General features: G+C 41.0%; 1 protein-coding gene across 4 annotated transcripts in view; it reads left to right on the top strand.

Moving 5' to 3' along the window:
- The window catches only part of ARHGAP21 (Rho GTPase activating protein 21), a 166,972-nt gene extending 146,437 nt beyond the window's left edge, over positions 1–20,535 (top strand). For all 4 annotated transcript variants that reach the window (XM_061585848.1, XM_061585846.1, XM_061585847.1 and 1 more), the window contains 10 exons: positions 4,098–4,237; positions 4,334–4,489; positions 4,575–4,653; positions 8,881–8,954; positions 9,041–9,130; positions 10,743–10,868; positions 11,046–11,087; positions 11,492–11,597; positions 13,432–13,463; positions 17,905–20,535. In XM_061585848.1, the coding sequence (XP_061441832.1) occupies positions 4,098–4,237; positions 4,334–4,489; positions 4,575–4,653; positions 8,881–8,954; positions 9,041–9,130; positions 10,743–10,868; positions 11,046–11,087; positions 11,492–11,597; positions 13,432–13,463; positions 17,905–19,632 (2,573 nt within the window). In that variant the 3' untranslated portion in view covers positions 19,633–20,535. The remainder of the gene's footprint in view (positions 1–4,097; positions 4,238–4,333; positions 4,490–4,574; positions 4,654–8,880; positions 8,955–9,040; positions 9,131–10,742; positions 10,869–11,045; positions 11,088–11,491; positions 11,598–13,431; positions 13,464–17,904) is intronic.
- Positions 20,536–22,429: the final 1,894 nt, after the last annotated feature.

The following is a 22,429-nucleotide window of genomic DNA, read 5'->3' as shown; positions in this document are numbered from 1 at the left end:
GATGTTAAATAGCATGGGAAAGAGGATAGAACCCTGTGGCACTCCGCATGTGAGGGGCCAAGGGTCTGAAACCTCATCTCCCAATGCTACCTGTTGATGCCTGTCAGAGAGAAAGGAACGGAACCACTGCAAAACAGTGCCTCCTATTTCCAATCCTTCCAGGCGATCCAACAAGATACCGTGGTCGACGGTATCAAAAGCCGCCGAGAGATCCAGGAGGACAAGAAAGGTGGATTCTCCCCCGTCTAATGCCCTCCTCATATCATCCACCAGAGCGACCAAGGCTGTTTCAGTACTATGTCCAGTCCTGAAACCCGATTGGTATGGATCCAAATAATCCGTTTCATCCAAGTGTGCTGCAAACTGGCCAGCCACCACTCGCTCAATGATCTTCCCCAAAAATGGCAGATTTGAAACGGGGCAAAAGTTGTTCAAGACTTTAGGATCCAAGGAGGCCTTTTTCAAAATAGGTTTTATAATTGTCTCCTTGAGGGCTGGTGGCAAAACACCCTCCTTCAAGGATGCATTTACCACCGCCCTGATCCCTTCGCCTAATTTCTCCCTACATTTCATAAGAAACCATGATGGGCAAGGATCAGTCAGACAGGTGGTAGGCTTTACCGTTGAAAGCACCTTGTCCACATCCTCAGAAGGGAGAGGCTGGAACTGATCCCACAGAACCGGACTGCAATTGGTCAACTCTGGATCCCCCACTGCATACACAGCGTACGGAATCAAGTTCTTCAGGTGCTCGACTTTATCAGCAAAGTGCTTTGCCAATTTGTCACAGGAAGCCTTTGACTGTTCCAAGGGTTCCTGAGCAACTGGACCGACCAGGCTTCGGACCACTTGGAACAGCTTCTTGGGACAGCACTCTGCGGATGCAATAGAGGCAGCAAAGAAATCCTTCTTTGTTGCCCTCACTGCCACATGGTAGGCAGCTATTGCTGCTCTAACCTGTGTTCGAGCATCTTCAGAACGGGATTTTCGCCACCGGCGCTCTAGTCGTCTCACCTCCTGCCTCAGACTACGCAACCGGGGTGTATACCACGGAGCCGTCTGAGTCCTATTCAGGGGGAGAGGACGTTTCGGAGCCACCCGGTCTAATGCCCTGGTGATTCCCTCATTCCACTCCATCACCAGGGTTTCGACCGGGCGACCTTCAGCAGGTTCCAATTCCCCCAGCGCAGTCAGGAATCCCTCTGGATCCATCAGGTGCCTAGGGCGGACCATTCTAATAGGTCCTTTACCCCTGCGGAGGGAGTGTGGCATCGAGATGTCAAAATTCACCAGATAGTGATCTGACCATGACACGGGGGTAAAAGAAATAGCCTCCAACTTCAGAACACTTCCTACCGCTCCCAGGACAAATACAAGGTCGAGAGCATGACCGGCTACATGGGTGGGCTCAGTATTATTAAGGTGCAGTTCCCAGGAAGCCATGGTTTCCAGGAAATCCCGAGGGGCTCCACTGAGGGTGGTCTCAGCATGCACGTTGAAATCCCCCAGTACTAAAAGCTCTGGGGTCAACGCTCATACATCCGAGACCACCTCGAGCACCTCGGACAGGGAATCTGCCGTGCAGCGGGGCGGGCGGTACACGAGCAAGATCCCCAAACTGCCCTTCGGGCCCAACCTCCAGTACATGCAATCAACAACCTTGGTCCTTGGGAGCGGAGGCCTGGTGAAAATCAAAGACTCCCGGTAGATGACTGCCACTCCCCCTCCCCGCTTACCTACCCTCGGTTGCTGTGCATAATAGAAACCCGGCGGACACATGGCCTTAAGGATGGGAGCTGAGGCCTTGTCCAGCCAGGTCTCCGTGATACACACCAGGTCTGCGCATTCATCCAGTATCATATCATGGATGACAGATGTTTTTTGGGTCACAGACCTGGCATTACACATCAGCAATCGAAGGTCGGTAGGAATCCTGCTTCCCCCAGTTAACTTCTGGTTTTGGGCAGACCTGGAACACGGGATAGGTATTATGCATCTATCCCATGTTCCTCTAAATTGACATGGTCTGCCCCTAGCATCAATCCGGCACCTGCCGCCCAAACTTGGTATAGCTTGGCCCCTCTCCTTTTCTGTTTCATCCCTCCTTGGTTTGCACATGCCCCTATCCCTAATTGCCTGCTGGACAGGCCTATCTTAAATAATATAACAAACATAAAAACCCACCCCTTACCCCCCGGGGGCTGCCAGTCACTTCTTGTACACCACGACAACATACATACAACAAACATGTAATTAGAACAAAGATACAACACATAACATACGACATAAGACAGACAATACACAACTTACACCTTACATACAACATGCATTTGAGTGTAATCACTCCATACAATTCAACCCGCTAAACCAACATCGTCCAGCACTATATAAGTAGATGAAATCTTCCAGCAGCAGCAGCACAGGCAGGCAGATGGCTCTCCCTCCCTGGGCAGCAATGGTCCTCTTCCCCTTGCAGGCAGTGGGTCTCCCAAGCCCCCTCAGCCAGCCGGCTTATATATCCCCTCCAAAGAAGGGACAGGTGGAACAGTATCAGCCACAGCTGGCTGAGTACCTGGGGCCTGGTCCTGCAAGGTGCCCACGTGCAGAGCAGGAGCCCAAGAAGGAGAGAGCAGAGATGTTATCCAGCAGCAGCAGCAGCAGCACAGGCAGGCAGATGGCTCTCCCTCCCTGGGCAGCAATGGTCCTCTTCCCCTTGCAGGCAGTGGGTCTCCCCTTCATGGGCTCTTACAACAGAAGGAACTCTATCTGCCTATAGCCAATAATAGGGAAAGCCCCTCTTGTGCTGGAAGGGAAGCTTCAGACCTGATATACTGAATCATGACCAGTACAGGCTCACAGTACACAAAAACATGCATGTTTAACTTCAGTTGTATTTTAGCTTCACAAACTCTTTGGAGTTGTCAGTTTCAACCTTCTCCTTAAAAATGTACTTTATTGTGTATCACCTCCCCCCGGCCACATAATACTATTATATTTGATTTTTCTCTATCACTTTGGGGATTTTGGATTTGCTGTAGAGTAATGTATAAATGTTGAGGTTCATGAAATATTAGGAACATTTGCAGTGTTGCAGGAAAAGGACTGAGGATGCTCGGCCTTGGGATAGGGACTGGGAACAGAAACACAATTCCATTGTTGAAAAAATTTGTTTGGTTTTTCTTGCAGTTAACTATTGTTGCAGCCCTTGATATTAGAAGATGTTTTGCTACCATAATGATTTTTAAAATTAATTGCTTCCTTTCTTCATTTACATAAAATTTACTATGTCCATGCTCAAATGCAGAGCGTGTATGTGAGATCCAGCAGTGAGGGTATTGCATTAATTTTCCACTAATAAAATCAATTACCTTTAATTAATATTGAAGATTTTCTACATTGCCTCAGTTCACCACATAAAGTTTTTAAATTGATGTCTAACCAGCATGGATCAAAGCGATTTTGGTCAGCTTATATTTTGTAGACATTTAAGTGAATATGGCAGCCTGTGCTTGCATGGAATTCTATGCATGCATCATAGAGCTTTGGATAGTGGCCACTGAATTAATATTCAACAAAACTAGACCATTCTAGAAAGTGGTCAGAAATATTCACTCACACATGCAAAATTTGATTTAGTCCAGGGTCGTGTGTTTCTTTTACAAATTCATTTCAGATCACAAAGGTTGCTTGATTTTCCCAAATAATTGTCTTTGACAGCATAAGGTATCTAACTGGTGAAGTCATGTTTCTGAATTATTATTTTTTTTAATGTAGGGCAGGACTGTATCCAAATGAATTTCTTGATGTGTCAGAAGCTTGCTCCTAGTTATTAATTTGGAAAGATTGGGAGTTTGTTTGGAAGCCAGACATGGGTTGACAATAAGACAATAGTAACAGATAATTAAGAATCTTTCTGGTGGTTGCTGGATGGTCTATGATGAGCTGTAGGTTTCCTATGTATGTGGTCTTACTGTGTATGCTGGTTGTTCAACCAAGAAAGTTGATTCTTGTTTCAGAGCTAATTTGGAATCACATTCAAATAGTTCTTGGAATGGTTTTAATAATTCAGTTTTCTGTTTTGCTTTTCTCCCATTTAGAAAAAGGTGAGACAAGTCCACCAAAAGGTACATGGCGAAACATTCCCAATATCATGAGAAAAACCTTTGAGAAAAAGCCATCTGCTGTTGGGACCTTTGGGGTCAGACTAGATGACTGTCCACCTGCCCAAAACAATAAGGTATTAGTAAAAAAAAATCTTACTTTTACATTTTGCTTCTTGTGTTTACAAGACATTATATGGCAAAAATAATAATCTCTCTCTTTGATTTTTCAGTATATTCCACTAATAGTTGATATATGCTGCAGACTTGTTGAAGAAAGAGGTCTTGAGTATACTGGTATTTATAGGGTTCCTGGAAATAACACTGCTATCTCAAGCATGCAAGAAGAGCTCAACAAAGGAATGACCGACATCAATGTTCAAGATGATGTGAGTGATGCCATATGTATTTCTACCTGTAAAATCTGCAATCAGCTATGAGCTAACAAAAATGTTCTTGTTTCTCAATTCTTAGAAATGGCGAGACTTGAATGTCATAAGTAGTTTGCTCAAATCCTTCTTCAGAAAACTTCCAGAACCTCTCTTTACTAATGGTGAGTTTCTTCCCTAAACTGAAAAGGTGTTTTTAAATAAAGACTGCATTGTAAATTGCCTGTGAAGGTTTAAATCAAATAACTGTTCTGTTAATTTCACAGTAGCATCTAAACTCTGAGGACTTCTGCTTGTTACACTATGGAAGATATGTATTCTAGTTGGCTGAACTATTTTCTTCCTTTTTCTATTTATCTCAAGGCACGAATTCAGTCCTGAAGCATTGTTCCAATTCATTTCAGTGTTGCTTAAATTAAGTAAGCTGCTTTTGCCTATTTCTAAAATAGCTTAAGACGGTGAGGGACCCATCATACAGTGATGGAGCACATGCATTGCACTCAGAAGGTCCCTGGTTCAATTCTGACATCTTCGGTTAGAAGGATCAGGCAGCTGGTGATGTGAAAGATCTTTTTCTGTCTGAGATCTTGGAGACCTGTTGCCAATCAGAGTAGACAGTGCTGAGTTAAGTGGACCAATGGTCTAAGCTAATACAAGGTAGCTTTCTATGCACAGGCTTGTACAACTTGTGGCCCCACAAATCAAGCACATCCCACCAGTCATTGTAGCTTGACACCCCCTTCCTGGTTTTATAGGCAGGATGAACAAGAGATTTTGTAAGCCCTTGTGAGCCTGCCATACATGGCTGTTGAGCTGTATTTGAGCTGTTGGGTCACAAGTTATACAGGTCTGTCCTTAGGGGGGTCACTAGTTCGTGGTCACAAGTCACATGTTCAAATCTTGTTGTTACTGTGGTTTTTACCTTTTGGTGGCCCTGCTCCTGTACCTTTGACAGCAGCCTGACACAGAAACTGAGCTAGTGAAGCTGTCTTACCACTTTTGTATAGGCTTCACCACCTGTAATTTATGTGTTACAGGCTTCTGTCTAAGGCAAGAGCCAAGCAATTAAAAAGGTGGCAAAAGTTGATGTTGGAGGTGGTTACAATTTATATTTATATATAGGGTGGTATTCAATGCTAGCCCTACTTAGAGTAAACTCTTTGAAGTAAATGGATGTGACTACGTAGGGTTCATTACTTTCATTGGGTCTACCTTGAGTAGGATTTAGTTGAATACCACCCCAGAAGAAGTAAATGCATGTCCAAGTAAAAGCTAAAATTGAGTTATTAGTCACCTTACCTTGATCAACAACATTTGTAAGTAAAATCTATACTTTGATTTCTATTTGGGAGATGATCATATTTTCTTTCAAAAAGAAATGGGGAGGATTGAAATCAACAAATCCCTGAAGACTGTTGGACTTGGTTGTTTAAGAATAAACCTCCTAGTGTATTCTGTCTTAATTTGAAAGAGAATTACCAATTTAGAATTACCAGTACAGTCAGATAATTTAAATTTTATCCTAACATTATGGGGAACTGTTGAAGATGCAGTTTTATTCAGGTAACTTTATATGTTTGTTCTGGTTTTGTCCAAATCTACAAAGTGTTGGGATAATAGTTTCATATAAAGTTCAAGGAGTGACAGGGTATAATATCCCACTTGCTCCAAAAAATATTCTTTTAGGTTACTTAAAGAAAAATGTATAAGCAGTAGATTTAGCACTGCTGTTTAACTTATTTGATGTTGCAAAAAATCTGTATAGCAGAAAGAGGGAAATCTATACAAGTGCAATGATAGATAGGCAAATGAAATACTGCATTGTTAATCATACTTATTTTTCAAGAAGCTGTTCAAGAAAACTGACTAAAATGGTCTTTGTTTATCAAATTCTGGAACAGCAATTTTGAAGATAAAGCTGCTGAACCTTGTGGGTTTTCTCAGTATTGTAATATTAATTTACCCTGCAATCTTATGGTCTCTGGGAGGATGCCCCAGGGCTGTAGGAAGTATTGGCTCTCTCTCCATGAGGGTGGAGACAGAAGTTTGACCTTGGGGAGGGAGATCCAGTGTCTGATGTCCCTGCCCTGTCATTGCACACTGTTCCATGGCCCTTGCCTTATGGACTTGGGAGCTCTTAACATAGGTAGGGCCAAAAAGGGGGCCTGCTGGGGATGGACTAGGGGAAGGCATTGGGTTCTTCAGAGTTCCCCAACATGCTCCCTGACCAGGACTGCTATGACGGTCCCGGAGATAGTGTAGCTAATTGGGAAATTAAAAATAAAGAAACAAAGGAAGGAAAAGGGCAGAGGAACACAAAAATGCTCCTCCTCTCACACTTCCACCATGCTGATGAGAGCCTGGCCGGACTTTGGATGCAGGGCTGGCGTAACATGGTAAGCAAGGTAAGCATGGCAGGAGGGCACAACGCTTGAGGGGTGCCAGAGGCGCCCCTAAGCCCAGAAAACAAATCTTAAACGCCTGGAAAATGCCCTCCCCCATTAAAACATACCAGAGAGAAGGGGAGGGAATGGAGGGAAGAGCAAATAGCCTTTTAAAGAGATATCTTAGGCTCCATAATTCAGACCCCTAAGTCCGGTCACGGCCTGTAGAATGCGTGTCTCGAATTTCTGTTCCATTCACTATGAAGGGGTCGTGGATTCCCAAGCAATACAATTTAAAACCAAATAAAAACAACAAAAATCAGCCTACCTCACAGGGTCATTGTGAGGATAAATCTGGTGGGAGAATCACGTACATTGTTCCTTGGGCTCATTGGAGGAAAAGTAAGATTACAAATGTAGTAAATAAAATTGTTAATAAATAGAGGGTGGTATTCAACACTTGCCCTACTTAGAGTAGACTCATTGAAGTTAATCATCATGATTAACTTAGGTTCATTCATTTCAGTGGGTCTACTCTGAGTAGAACTTAGTTGACTGCAACCCAGAATCTCCAGAGGCAAGAGCAGTATACTTCTCTGAATACCATCTGGTAGGAGATAAACCTGGGGGAGGGTTATTGCCTTCATGCCCTCCTTGTGGGCTTTTCAGAAGCGTACAACTGACCACTGTCGGAAGCAGTGAGACTGGACTGTATGGATCTTTGGTCTGATCCGCAAAGGCACTTCTTAGATTCATGACTCTATGATGACGATGTACTGCCTTCAAGTCGATCCCGACTTATGGTGACCCTATGAATAGGGTTTTCATGGTAAGCTGTATTCAGAGGGGGTTAACCATTGCCTTCCTCTGAGGCTGAGAGGCAGTGACTGGCCCAAGGTCACCCAGTGAGCTTCATGGCTGTGTGGGGACTCGAACCCTGGTCTCCCAGGTCTCAGTCAAACACCTTAACCACTACACCACACTGGCTCTTAGATGACTCTATAGTGGTTCCTTTATTTGAAAGTAACCTCTATTGAACTCAGTGGGCCTTACTTCTGAGTAAGGATGCATTGGCTCAGTCGGTAAAGTTAGTTACTTGGCACAGGAGTAAGATATTGACCTCAGTAAGGATTACTTCTAATTTATCTTTTTGCTAAATAAAGGCAATACAAAAAGGTCGTTTTCTTTTCACTTTATTTTACTATTCACACAAAACATTTTCCTACTCCGTAATGATTTTCTTAGTTGTCCTTATTTGCCTTGTTACATTTTTTATAACATTTGAATTGAAAAATGAACCAAAAAAATGATAAAAGGTAAGGGCGCCGATCTATAATTTGCAGGGGGGGCGATGAACATGCCAGCACTGGCCCTGTTTGGATGAGATGGTTCAGCTGTCTTCAATTCTCCCTTCCCACACTATCTTACACTGGGATTGCAGCCTTAACTAATTTCCATAATTACTGTATTATGAACGCTGGTTTATTATGTGTGTCCCCATAAGTTTGCATTGAATTCATCTGTTACCTTATCTCCCCTCTGCCCTTTTATAGCTTTATATGTAATTTTCTTGTTTTAAAATATGCTTTAAAGTGTAAAGTATGTATTTAAGTAATTTTTCAAGTTGTTATAATAAAAATATTTGAAAGTAAAAATGTTTTTAAAAAGAGGTTGAGAATATATATTGGTTTATTTTAAGCCTCAGTTAAGCACTGCTTTATGGAAATGAGATTTCTTTACAACTGAAATTCATATCATGTTCATAGAACCGCTTATGGAGTTAATGTGTAGCCTATATGTCTGGATAAATATGTTTCTATAGAATTTTTTAGTAGACAGGAGACATAGACTTACACAGGCTGAATCATCTGCTTGTTGCAGATGAATGAATTTATAATGTGCATTCCATTTCTCTGCTTATGCCATACTGTATTTCTTTTCCTTTTTTTAATCTATTATGTTTTATATGACATCTTGCAGTAAAATAACTGTTTCCTCTCTTATCAGACAAATACGCAGATTTCATAGATGCCAATAGAAAAGAAGATCCTGTGGAGCGACTAAAAACACTAAAAAGGCTGGTATGCTGATTTTGGTTATATACTCACTTATGCAAATTATTTGCAATAATTTATGATTATTTTAATACTAAAATCATGTGTTTCAGATCCATGATTTACCTGAGCACCATTATGAAACACTCAAATTTCTTTCTGCACACCTGAAAACTGTAGCAGAAAACTCAGAGAAGAACAAGGTGACTGAATTGCATGTTCAGAGGGCTTATCTTCATGATGGTTGTGTTAAGGTTTTTTTGTTTGGTTTTGGAGCCATAATAATAGCACTGTATTGTGGTTTTCACAATATAAAACTCAGACCAGACCGTTTGAGCCTTCACTATATTTTAACATGCACTTTCTTCTCCTAGTGAGTTTTGTTGCTGGCGTGCCACTGCGAGTGCTAGAGAAACCCAGTAATTAGCATATCTATGAAAAGCAGGTGAAGAAGCAAAAAGGGACTTGAAAAAACTCATGAGCCGCTTATGAAAACAGTAGCCATCCCTTCCTCTTAATGAGTTGCTTTCTAGTTGCAGTTTGGGCAGAAGAGGGAGATTCTAAGCCTGAGATAAGGGGTAATGGGGGCAGGGGAGCGCTGCGTTGATCAAGAGTAGTTTTGTTTTATTTTTTCCCTAGTGGTGTACTTGGCTCTGCAGCCTCTAAGGGAGGAAGACCTTGCTAGGCTTTGAAACAACTTTTCCCTCCAGCTAAGCTGCAGCTACGGACACTTGGCAGAGAAGATGGGTAGGGGTGTTTCAGTGCCTAAATCCCCTGGTTGGAGAAGCTGCTGCATGGTGTGGTGACTAGGGAACCCATACTCTGAATGGAGGACTACAAATGTAAAACCTATTGCAGGAGAAACGTACCTTTTAAATGGGAGCAACTGCAGCTCAGTTATTGAGTGCATGTTTGCAGAATAACAACTGCCTAACGTGTCTAGGAAAGCCATATGTACAGCATTGGGCTGAAGCCTCAGAACTACTACTACTTGTTGTTGTTGTTGTTGTTATCCCACCAAAAGCAACCTAAACAACATCACAGAAAATAGGGCGGGCCCTAAAAATATACATCTCTGGTGTCAAAGGCAAGGGTAAAGAGGTGTGTCTTCAGCATACACTGAAAGTTGTACAATGAAGTTGCCCAATGAATTCGGTGGGGAAGGAGTTCCACGGCTTAGAGGCTGCCACAGAGAATGCCCTCTCCCAGACTGCCCCCCTGAGATTCCAACCCCCTCTGCTGATCTAAATACCTAAGAGGTTCTGTCGGGAAAGAGATGGTCTTTCAGATATTTGGGATCTAAGTTGTTTAGGGAGCAACACAGAGCTCTGTACCTTTAGAATGAGAAGGAAGGGTCCAGATTCAATTGCAGGTGTTTACAGACCTTTCCTTGAGGTCCTGAGGAGTTAACCTCCAGTACAAGTAGAAAAAAGTGGACTAAATGGAGCAAAAGAAGCTGGCAGGCAGGAAAGGCAATCACATTCTCATGCTGGTGTTCCCCAGCAACTAGTATTCAGAGCAGAGCTTGGAAGAGTTACTTTTTTGAACTACAACTCCCATCAGCCCAATCCAGTGGCCATGCTGGCTGGGGCTGATGGGAATTGTAGTTCAAAAAAAGTAACCTTTCCAAGCTCTGATTCAGAGGCATAATATCTCTCATACTGGAGATAATATATTACCATGACTAGGAGCCACTGATAGCCTTATCATCTGTGAATATGTCTAATGTCAGGGCTTATGCTTTTTTATATATAAATATAGAACTGCATCCCTTCTGCTAATGAGTAAATCACATTTCTTTTCTTTACATGTCAGATGGAACCAAGAAACCTGGCAATAGTATTTGGGCCAACCCTTGTGAGAACATCGGAAGATAACATGACACACATGGTTACCCATATGCCAGATCAATACAAAATTGTAGAAACGCTTATACAAAAAGTAAGTGAATTCATTTTGGCTTTTCCAGGCAAATTAGGCTGGCAGACCTGCTCACTTTAGCTAGACTGGGTTTGACTCACATTCTTCTTCTTTGATCTTCTTTCCTTTTATTTGGCGTCCACATTGTTATGATTTCACTTTTGTGGGATTTTTCACTTCTTTTATTTTAAATTGTAGCATGACTGGTTTTTCGCAGAAGATGATGCAGAAGAACTCTTTGTAAGTATTGATTCTTAACTATTTGGATTCTACCCCTCTTTTAATGTAACCCATATAGTAAAGTTATCTCTATATCGCTAGAACGAGCACATATTTACCTAATATGTGGCTCTGTTAAACTTGCTTATCATGAGCAACTTCCTACCCCTTTACTCCATGTAATAACAAAAATAGCAAATAATATGCCACTTACTGTGAAGATTTCTTCAATAGAACGGTATTTTTTCTCTCCATTTTCCTCTGCTTTTGGGGTGTTCCCACCCCCAAATCTTATATGGAAATACTAGATTTCTTGAGGAATCCATTATCAGGTGAATAATTGTGGTTTTCTAAATACTGTTGAGTCATGATGAAGCCTCTAACTGTGACAAGATGATGAAGAGATCTTTGTTTATTAACTGTAGACAGCAGTTCAGGAGGAAAACACAGTAGAAACTCAGCCAGTGCCAAACATAGATCATTTACTCACCAACATTGGAAGGACGGGAGTATCTCCTGGAGACGTATCAGGTAACTCTTGCCTGGACAGTGTTAGTCTGTAGGCTAGAAAATTCTCTTCTAATGATTGGTTATAATCTTCTTCTCTTTCCTTTTCTTTGCTAATAACTTGATTTTCCTTCCTAATCTAAATGATTGTGTCTTGTTTAAATGATTACAGTGGTTGGGCATGTTGCATGATCAAGGTTGGGATGCATTCTTGCAACCAAATTGTAATTTTTAAGCATGCTCACTATTGAGTCATTAACAATGGTTATCCATGCAATTCTTACCATGAGGTGAACAAGATACCTGCTAGTGTGTAAGTGGTTGATGGTATGGTGGAAAGTTTTAACTTCTACATTCTGTTCAGATAGCACTGATTCTCAATGTTTGAAAAGCAAATTATGGTTTAAAGTTCACTTTGCCTGACAACTAACCATTATTGCCCCCCCAAGTATATTGTAATAGGGTATGTTGTATATATTTTACTAAACAAGTTGCTTCTGTTTAATGATTGCCACCTTATTTTTCTGCTAAGTACTACTGTTGTAAGCTCTCTCGGTGATGTTTGCCCACACTACCACCATACTGTTTCACTAACCAAGCATGTTGTTTATCACAAATGTTATCCCTTTGTTTCTAGTTTGTGTTTTAGTTCATAGAAGACTTTTTTCAGCATTTTATTGAAACAGTCCCTCTATCCTGATGTTGAAACAGGAGAAGTGGGAGGAGTCTATCACACGGTGATGTCACTAGTGGACTCTGTGATGTCACTGATGGAAAGCTGGAACTGTAGGAAGAAGGAGGACTGTTGCCCACATTGTAGCTGCCTTGTCTGCAGAAACCCCCGTTTCTTGTAAATGCACAAAGAATTAATTGATCTGTACTGTAAATTTTTTCTTTTAAAGAGTATTTGAACAGATCAATGCTACTTTTTAAAAGTGTTTCTGCTGTTTCTTGTTATTTCTGAAGCAGACCCTGAGGAGAAATAGCATGGTATGGTCCACCAGTTTTTCTAGTCATTAGCCATGTGTCAAAAGGGGCATGGCATGGGGCTCAGCTCATTAATTCTGAGGTGGGGGGAACCCCCTGAGAGTTGGAGAATGGCAAAGTAAAACATATTTTGGTCACTGTGCTAGCCCCTCCTTATCCCCTTTATAGCTGTTTAACCTCCGTTGTTGTTTTTTTGCCAGACAGTAAAATTATGGTGTCCATTTTTCCATTTCATAATAGCGCTTCTTTTTGAGATGAGTACAAAACTGATAGCTGTGGAAATCTAGCTAGTTGACAAATTAAAATTTCCTAAATGTGTAGCTCACAGGAGCACCTGAAAATGAAGCTGGGGCGCATTCAAATGTAAACCCCAGTGTAAAACAGTTTGAGAGCACACAAATGTGACTTACCAAAAAGAACTTTTAAAAATGGTTTCAGAAGGTAGCCAAAGGCTCTAAAAAAATTTAAAATAAATGTGTGCATTTCATTTACAGGAGCGTACAGAGTACAATCCTGAAAAGGTCTCTCAGCTGCGGTTTTGCAGGGCTGTGTATTAGAACATTGAATAAATATTAGTATTTCTGTTCTGTTTTATTTAGAAGAACAGGGCTCCTTTGCCATTTCTGTCATATGAGCTGATTCTGCCTACAACTCACGGCATCCTATTCATGGCGGTGGCTTTCTGTGGTGCAGCTTGCATCTTTGTGAGCTCTTACTATCCACTTTGTTCTGATTATTTTTTTTGTTACCTGTTTGCTCTCACATTTTGTGCTGTGCTTGTCTTCTTTCATATGTCCAGCACTGTCTAGAGCAAAATAAAACTTTGTGCAGTGTTGACTAAAGTGTTGTATTTTTTTTTCTCTTTCAACAGATTCAGCTACTAGTGACTCTGCAAAATCTAAGGTAAATCATTAATCATTTTTTTTCTTTTAAGTAAATCTTTATTGACTCTTTGGTTATTTATACATGTGGCATGATGTTATTTAGACTTACAGTTTGTAATTTTGCATACAGTCCGTTTGAAAGATGGCCAAGCATCTTATCTAGAAGGTTGAAGCCCTGATGTGTGCATTTGGTACAGATCCTCATAGCATGCACATAACTGTCTCTGACATTAAAGGGAAAGGGGCAGCCCCTGCATCTGTGGAGCTTGTGGGAATTTGGATTTGTGCAAGTTTTGTGTGCGGGTTCTGTATTACTGATGCCAAACTCATATATGCTGTATTTACGGTGGCTAACTTTTCAGGGGAGAAAATGTGACATTCACTTTAACATTGACATATATGATTGCAGGTATAAGACACAGGTGGCAACCCATGACCCTCCAGATGTTGTTGGGCTCCAACTCCCATCAGCTCCAGGCAACATGACCAACAGCCAGGAAAGATGTGAATTGTAGTCCAGCAACGCCTGGAAGGGCCACAGGTTCCCCATCACTGGTTTAAGAAAAAACTAATTCTGGAATTCAATAGTTAGCGATATAACTAGGTAGTGTACTATGGTGACTTGTTTGTTGTGGACAGGAATAAACCTGCATTCAGTTCTGCACTTACCGATGAAGTTTACTGGATGGCCTAACTATGCCAGTATCTCTCAGAATAACCTACCTTACAGAGTGGTTATGAGAATAATAGTGATCACTCCACATCAGCTTATTGTAAGAAGGGTAGCATGCAATTGTGATCAGTCTTGTCGTTGTGAATTTTGGCACTGATGCTATAGGCAGCAGATTGTTTTCTTCTTGTTATATGCCTTCGATTACGACTTATGGCAACCCTATGAATCAGCGACCTCCAGTAGCATCTGTAATGAATCACCCTGTTCAGATCTTGTAAGTTCAGGTCTTTGGCTCCCTTTATGGAATCAATCCATCTCTTGTTTGGCCTTCCTCTTTTTCTACTCCCTTCTGTTCTTCCCAACATTATTGTCTTTTCTAGTGAATAATGTCTTCTCATTATGTGTCCAAAGTATGATAACCTCAGTTTCATCATTTTAGCTTCAAGTGATAGTTCTGGTTTAATTTGTTCTAACACCCAGTTATTTGTCTTTTTTGCGGTCCATTGTATCCGCAAAGCTCTCCTCCAACACCACATTTCAAATGAGTGGATTTTTCTCTTACCTGCGTTTTTCACTGTCCAACTTTCACATCCACACATAGAGATCAGGAATACCATTGTCTGAATGATCCTGAATTAGTGTTCAGTGATACATCTTTGCATTTGAGGACCTTTTCTAGTTCTCTCACAGCTGCCCTCCCCAGTCCTAGCCTTCTTCTGATTTCTTGACTATTGTCTCCATTTTGGTTAATGACTGTGTCGAGGTATTGATAATCCTTGACAAGTTCAGTGTCCTCATTGTCAACTTTAAAGTTACATAAATCTTCTGTTGTCATTATTTTAGTCTTTTTGACATTCAGCTGTAGTCCTGCTTTTGTGCTTTCCTCTTTAACTTTCATCAGCATTCATTTCAAATCATTACTGGTTTCTACTAGTAGTATGGTATCATCTGCATATCTTAAATTATTGATATTTCTCCCTCCAATTTTCACACCTCCTTCATCTTGGTCCAATCCTGCTTTCTGTATATTATGTTCTGCATATAAACAAACAGGGTGATAAAATACACCCGTCTCACACCCTTTCCGACGGGGAACCAATCGGTTTCTCCATATTCTGTCCTTACAGTAGCCTCTTGTCCAAAGTATAGGTTGCACATCAGGACAATCAGATGCTGTGGCACCCCCATTTCTTTTAAAGCATTCCATAGTTTTCCATGATCTACACAATCAAAGGCTTTGCTGTAATCTATAAAGCACAGGGTGATTTTCTTCTGAAATTCCTTGGTCCATTCCATTATCCAACGTATGTTTGCAGTATGATCTCTGGTGCCTCTTCCCTTTCTAAATCCAGCTTGGACGTCTGGCATTTCTCGTTCCATATATGGTATGAGCCTTTGTTGTAGAATCTTGAGCATTACTTTACTTGCATGGGATATTAAGGCAATAGTTCGATAATTACTGCATTCCATGGGATCCCCTTCCTTTCAAATTGGGATGTATACAGTAATACCTCAAATTAACGTACTCAATGGGACCAGAACGGGTACGTAAACCGAAAATGTCCTTAAAGTGAAGCACTACCTTTTAAAACTTTTTTTCCCTCTCCTTCATGCGGCGCCTCAAAGCCTCTGCTGCTGCGCTGCCACACCTCTCAGCTGATTGCGATCGCACCTCCCAGCTGATTTGCGGTGGCGCGATTGCGTCTGTTTCCACCCCCACGCGCTAAAGCTTCTGCTGCTGCACTGCCACGCCTCCCAGCTGATCACGATCGCGCCTCCCAGCTGATTTGCGGTGGCGCGATCGCATCTATTTCCACTCCCATGTGCTAAAGCCTCTGCTGCTGTGCTGCCGTGCCTCTCCCTAACCCTAACCCTGTAAGTGGTTTGCTAGCTGTGTTTCTGGAGAAATACAGGCATATGGAGCATGTACGTTATAGCAAGACGACATTAAGTGAAGCGACGTTAAGCGGGGTATGCCTGTATTGAACGCTTCCAGTCTGTGGGGCATTTTTTAGTTTTCCATATTTGTTGACAAATGTTTGTCAGAATTTGGACAGATTCAGTCTCAGTAGCTTGTAGCAACTCTGTTGGTATGCCATCTGTTCCTGGTGATTTGTTTCTTCCAAGTATTTTAAGAGCAGCTTTCACCTCACATTCTAAAGTGTCTGGTTCTTCATCATACGGTTCTTCCATGAATGAATATGTCATCCTGGCATCTCTTTTATAGAGTTCTTCAGTGTATTGCTTCCATCTTCCTTTTATTTCATCTCGGTCAGTCAGTGTGTTCCCCTGTTGATTATTCAACATCCCTACTCGTGGTTTAAATTTTCCTTTCATTTCTCTAATGCAGCCTTTCCCAACCAGTGTGCCTCCAGATGTTGTTGGACCACAACTCCCATCAGCCTCAGTCAGCATTGCCAATGGTCAGGAAAGATGGGAATTGTGGTCCAACAAAATCTGGAGGCACACTGGTGGGAAAGGCTGCTCTAATCTTTTGGAATAGGGCTCTTGTTCTTCCCTTTTTGGTGTTCTCTTCTATTTCTATACAGTAACTATTGTAATAGTTCTCTTTGTCCCTATGTACTAGTCGCTGTATTGTTGCATTTAAGGTTCTGACTGTGTTTCTGTCTCCTTTTGCTTTTGCTTTCCTTCTCTCTTTGGCCATTTTAAGAGTTTCTTCAGTCATCCATTGAGGTCTTTCTCTCTTTTTAACTAGAGGTATTGTCTTTTTGCAACTATAAAACGATTCATAGTTCCACTGAAATATTCACACTGTGTTACTTGGATGCAAATACTGGGAAGTAAACAAATACTCCATTTCTGATATTTTACTGTATTCCAGTGGAATCCTAATCATGTCTACTCAGAAGTAAGTCCAGCTGTATTCAGTGGAGCTTACTCCCAGGTGAATAGGGTTAGGATTGCAGCTGTAGTCCTCTAAAGGTCAAATCCACAAAAGGATCCAAAGTCTATATTCCAACTATAGATTATATTGCTAAAGCCACTGACAGCAGTGGTAGTGCAAGAAGAATAGTACAATAAACAGAGCATCATACTGGAATTAATGGGTGTTGAATTAATGGATTCATACAACTATATGTAATATAGTTAATATAAGGTCTCTGCCATGGATGTCCACTTTCTTTCGTTTTTTAAATTCATATTCATTTTTTGTACTTTAGCTGTTTTTATTATATTTTGTATATGGCCTTGATAGGGTGATTAATTAATCAATTAAATAATGATAATATTTGGAAACTGCCATTATGAATTAGAATTAGAACATAGTGTCACTGTTTGATATTGCATCCATAATATTCTGATTTTTTAAAATACATTTTTATGATCACTTTTTCTATTCTGACAACATTTTGGGTGAAAAATGTCTCAACTAAGGTCCTAGCAGGACTCGCTAGGGAAAGGCCCTTATATCCACACTACCTTTCTTTTGGCGTTCTACCTCGTGTTCACCCTGGGTAGTTTATTCCAGAGACACAAGGAGACAAGGAGACATTTCAGACTAGGTAACTGGCAGATCTGTGCTTATTAAGGAATTGTGTTTATTAAACAAATCAACTGGCCCAGAGCAGTTCAGTGGTGGTAGGAGAAGCTGTGCACCTTGCCCATTTTTTTCTTTAATGGGTAGAAGTCCGATATTGCTTCACTAGAGAACACATTTAAAATGTAAACTGCTGTTGTGTGAAAAAAAAATGATTTTTGTCTTCTAATCTCTGATGATTATTATGATGATCATGATGATTTTTTACTTGTTCTTCATCTCATACAGGGTTCTTGGGGATCTGGAAAGGATCAGTATAGCAGAGAACTGCTTAAGTCCTCCATCTTTGCAGCAGCCAGTCGTAAGCGGAAAAAAACAAAAGAGAAGCCGCAGCCCAGCAGCTCCGAAGATGAGTTGGATAATGTGTTTTTCAAGAAGGAGCAAGCGGAGCACTTTTATGGCGGTTCAGCAAAAGATGACACACATAAAGAGGACCCGGAGAAAGAAACGGAAGGGAGAAAACCAGTAACAGTGATTCCAAAAGAAAAAGAGAGCAATGTTAAACCTTCTGCAGCAACCAAGGATGAGACCATGTTGCCAAGGAAAGAGAGCGTACTCTCAGAGGATCCTTCAACACCTTATCAAAAATATATGAGATCTCCAAATCTGAGCTTCCGGCTGAGTATGCAGAAAGATTGCACTAAACCACCTGCTTTTCAGGTCTTTTCTCAAATGGAAGAAACGGTCTCTGACTCAGGCACTATGCTTAGCACTTCTTCACAGGCTTCTCTGCAGAGATTTTCCTGTAAAAAATTTGCCAACCCTGAAAGTAAATGTAGTGAGTTTTTAGCTGCTGATGTCAGCTCCATCACTTCAGATTACTCCACGACTTCATCTACTATGTACCTAACTGGTTTAGATTCCACCATGCTAAGCCCTGAGGTGCAATCAGTGACGGAGAGTAAAGGAGAGGAGGCTGATGATGAGAGAAGTGAACTGATCAGTGAAGGTCGCCCTGTGGAAACAGACAGCGAGTGTGACTTCCCTGTTTTTGCCACAGGTTCTGCTGTGGAAAGGTTGTTCAAGGGGAAGGTGCAAGACATGGCAAAGGGCAGCCGGAGGAACTCTGAAGAAAGTGAAGTAAGTTGTACAGAGGGAAGTTCGACACCAAAGGTGGACAACCGCAGACTATTTAGTTCACACAAACTTATTGAATGTGATACGCTATCCCGGAAAAAATCAGCCAGACACAAGACAGACAGTGAAGGCTCAGGAGATGTCAAGTGTGAGAAGGAGTTGCCAGCAGTGACCAAAATGTTTGACATCATGAAGAAAGGAAGGTCAACCAGCAGCTTAGCTGCATCAACCAAAAGTGAGCCAGAAAAACAGGAGCCTACATGGAGACTCAAGATTACAGACAGGTTAAAACTGCGGCTCAAGTCATCTGCAGATGATATGTTTGGAGTAGGCAATCAGAAACCAAACTCTGCAGAGCCTTCCAAGCGAAAAAACATCAGGCGAAGGCACACGTTAGGAGGCCAGAGAGATTTTGCTGAAATAAGTGTTCTGAATTCTTGGAAAGTCCAAGAGAAAAATCCAAACAGGGAGAAAGATGCTTCAGCCGTGAACCGGTTGAAGCCAAAATGCCCAGCACAGGACCTCTCCATTTCGGACTGGCTTGCACGAGAACGTCTACGCACTAGCACAACTGACCTTAAAATAGGTGAAAGTGGAGAGTCCAAGCGGAATAACACTGGCAGAGTAGCAGATTCATCAAAGATAGACCTCTCTTCATCTCCAGAAATGTGGGCAGAGGAAGGTGGTTCTTCCTCTAGTAGTAGTTTGACTGTGGTTCCTAGAACACCGGTGTTGGGACCACTCCAGCCACTAGACCACGTTAATGGAGAAAGCTACCAGAATATGAACAAAAGCAACTTTAGCCCAGCAGTTGATGCCCATCCTCATAAATTATCTGGGACCCAAGTGGTTAGATCTCGATTCTACCAGTATCTTTGAAATGGAGAGATAAATTCAAATGTCCACTAAAACAATTCAGTAGCAGCTTCTGTTTTAATACTTCCCCAATTGTTAGGTATATGTCCATCCCCCCCCGCCCCAGTATGGTGTTACTTTGCAGCTATCAAAGGAGGTTTGTTTCATCTGTATGCACTGTGGAAAAGGTCTTTATGGTGCATTAAATACAGCCAGAATATTGGGTGGGAGGGTAGAGTCTAAATATATATATATATATAAAATAAATAAATATAAGTATATATAAATAAATTTATTTTAATTGAAAGTATATTTGATTGCTGCATACATATGCTGAACAAAGCATCTAATGCAACATGCTATGTAATGTGTACATGGTTTTTATGATTGACAATTGGCATTAGTATGCAGAATAATATGTTATTTTGGCTTTAGTCACTAACAAGTGCCTCATCCAAACAAAAAAAAAGAGTTCATTTGGTTTGTTAGGGTGCCATAATAATTGTTAAATTAGAGGATGTTAATATAAACAAAAAATGAATGCATTTTACTGGTAAGATGTTTCATGATACTTTACAAATTTTAACACAGGTGGGTACAGAGCTTCCAGTCCTTAGGCATTCCAGTTGGATTTCTGAGTTTTATATTCCAATTTTAATACAGTTTTTGAGTTTTATGTGACTTGAATTTTTAATCTTTCTGTAAAATAAGTAACTTAAATGTATATATTCCATGTGTATCTTTTCCTCAGATACCAGATTTGATATAAATGTTGTAACATAGGCGTGTAGATAGTGGATCCTGGATGGAACTGGTTTCTTTTACTGAGAATATAATTCTGCATGAAGACTTAAATGAATCCAAATCTGTATCATGCCTGTGTGCATACCCACCTAAAACACTGGAAATAAAATTGTTTTGATGGTTCTTTGCATGGACTGACTTTCATTCAAGGGAGAAGAATGAAAAATGCCAAGTTTGTATCTTCTAGTTCAGTGATTACTCTCAGTATGACGAAGTGAGAGGTGGCAACTGAAAAGGTCCATGATGTAGGAAGCTTCTATTAATATCAGGTAAATTACTTAGAACATGGCTTATTTTATTTTATTTGGCTATGGGGCAGATTATGTAACATGGATTAATTATTTTGTAGCACACTTTAACTCTCCTATTGTACTTGCAAAAGAAGAAGCCCTAGAACAGAAAGCTCCTTCAGATAGACCAAAGGGCTTGTGCAAGTCCAGTGGGCCTTCTGTGTTTTGTTGGGAACACAAGCCCTTCATGCTCCACCACAAGCTACTTTGGGAATTTTGGATAAGGTGTGCCAATGCAGAGAATGTGCATGGTGTTTGGAGGGTAACTGTAGTCAGGACTGATTCACACGTCTAAGTATGTTTGGAAGATATATGGTGGTGTTTCTTGTAGTCTCTAGGACTCTCGTGGTAGGTTCCCATCTGTGACTTTGAGCCCAGGTATTACTCCAACCTTTGAGTCATCCCAGAAACCCTTGAGTCACAAATCAGATAACTGGAATATGGAATCGGGGATTGACAGAGACTGTAAGACATGAAAGCAAACTCCTCAGCTGTCTGACTATTCAAAATCCCATTGAAATTCCAGTCTCATTCATAGGAAGGAAGCCATTGCAAAGGTGTTCCCCCACCCCCCGCTCCCAGAACTGTGGCACAATACAGAATAAAGCAGTCTGGCAGTTTTCACCATGAGATGGCTATGGTGTAAAAAAAATGCCCAACTTAGAGGAGGCAATAAGAATCAGTTGCTGCATGCCACTGTCTCCATCAGGCTGTCTTTTCAAGCATCCATCACAAACATTGTGGTACCCGTTTTCATAAACATGAGCCTGCTTCATTCAATAACTGTGAAGCAGATGGGGAATTTATTTGGAGGATTTATACCTGGCTCTTCAGTCAGGCTGCTTCTATATAAGCTAGTAGCGCTTGTGGAAAAGAGTAAGTACTTTCCGCAGCCCACAGATCAACCCACATTAGGGTTGTTTGTGGTAGTCATGGTATGTGCTCATACAACTGCGATCTAAAGGTAGGGGTCTCCCGACTACCGTCACCTACTGAAGTTCAGTAGGCTGGGGTTCAAAGGATGGTTCATTCCCATTTTGTGGTTTTAGCTTCCTATGGAGATTGGGTGAGCACCAATGATGGGGGTTTTCACAGACAGTTAAAGACATTTTCATTTATCCTGGTGTTTGCTGGCTGTATGGAGTTCTTTTGTGGTTTTGGCTGCTGTTATTGTTGAAAGTATGACTATCTGGATGTTTTAAATGTTATTGATTCTAATGGATTTATGTTTATTGTGAATCGCTTTAAGATCCATAAACTTATAAATGAAAAGTAGTATATGAATAAACTGGACTTTCTTGAATTTATTTATTTTATTTTATTTATTTTATTTCATTTATATACTTTCTTGAATTCAGTCCAGATAGAAAAAAGCAGTCTGCCACACTCCTTAGTATTTTGTTAATGAGCCCTTGTTTTAATTCATTTAATTCATTTTGTTACAAAATGATAGGTTTCCTTTTCTCTCTCTTTGTGTGTGTGTGTGTGTGTGTGTAATTATATTTATATATGCAAACACACATAATCAGATTTTCTTTCTGATAATCCAGTGCTTTTCACTATCACGTCCAGGGCCGGCCCTAACATTAGGGAAAGTGAGGTAGCAAATGTCATGAAAGGGCAGCAAATTGTTAATTATTTAATTTATTCTTCTTATACTTTTACTCCCAGAAAGTTTTTGCATCAGCTGTCAAAATAACTTGATCATACTTAGGTACTATACACCA

This window comes from Rhineura floridana, chromosome 10 (genome assembly GCF_030035675.1).
Source record: "Rhineura floridana isolate rRhiFlo1 chromosome 10, rRhiFlo1.hap2, whole genome shotgun sequence".
NCBI classification, from domain to species: Eukaryota; Metazoa; Chordata; class Lepidosauria; order Squamata; family Rhineuridae; genus Rhineura; species Rhineura floridana.
The sequence above is the reverse complement of the archived record's forward strand: the minus strand, read 5'-3'. Positions and strand labels throughout refer to the sequence as shown.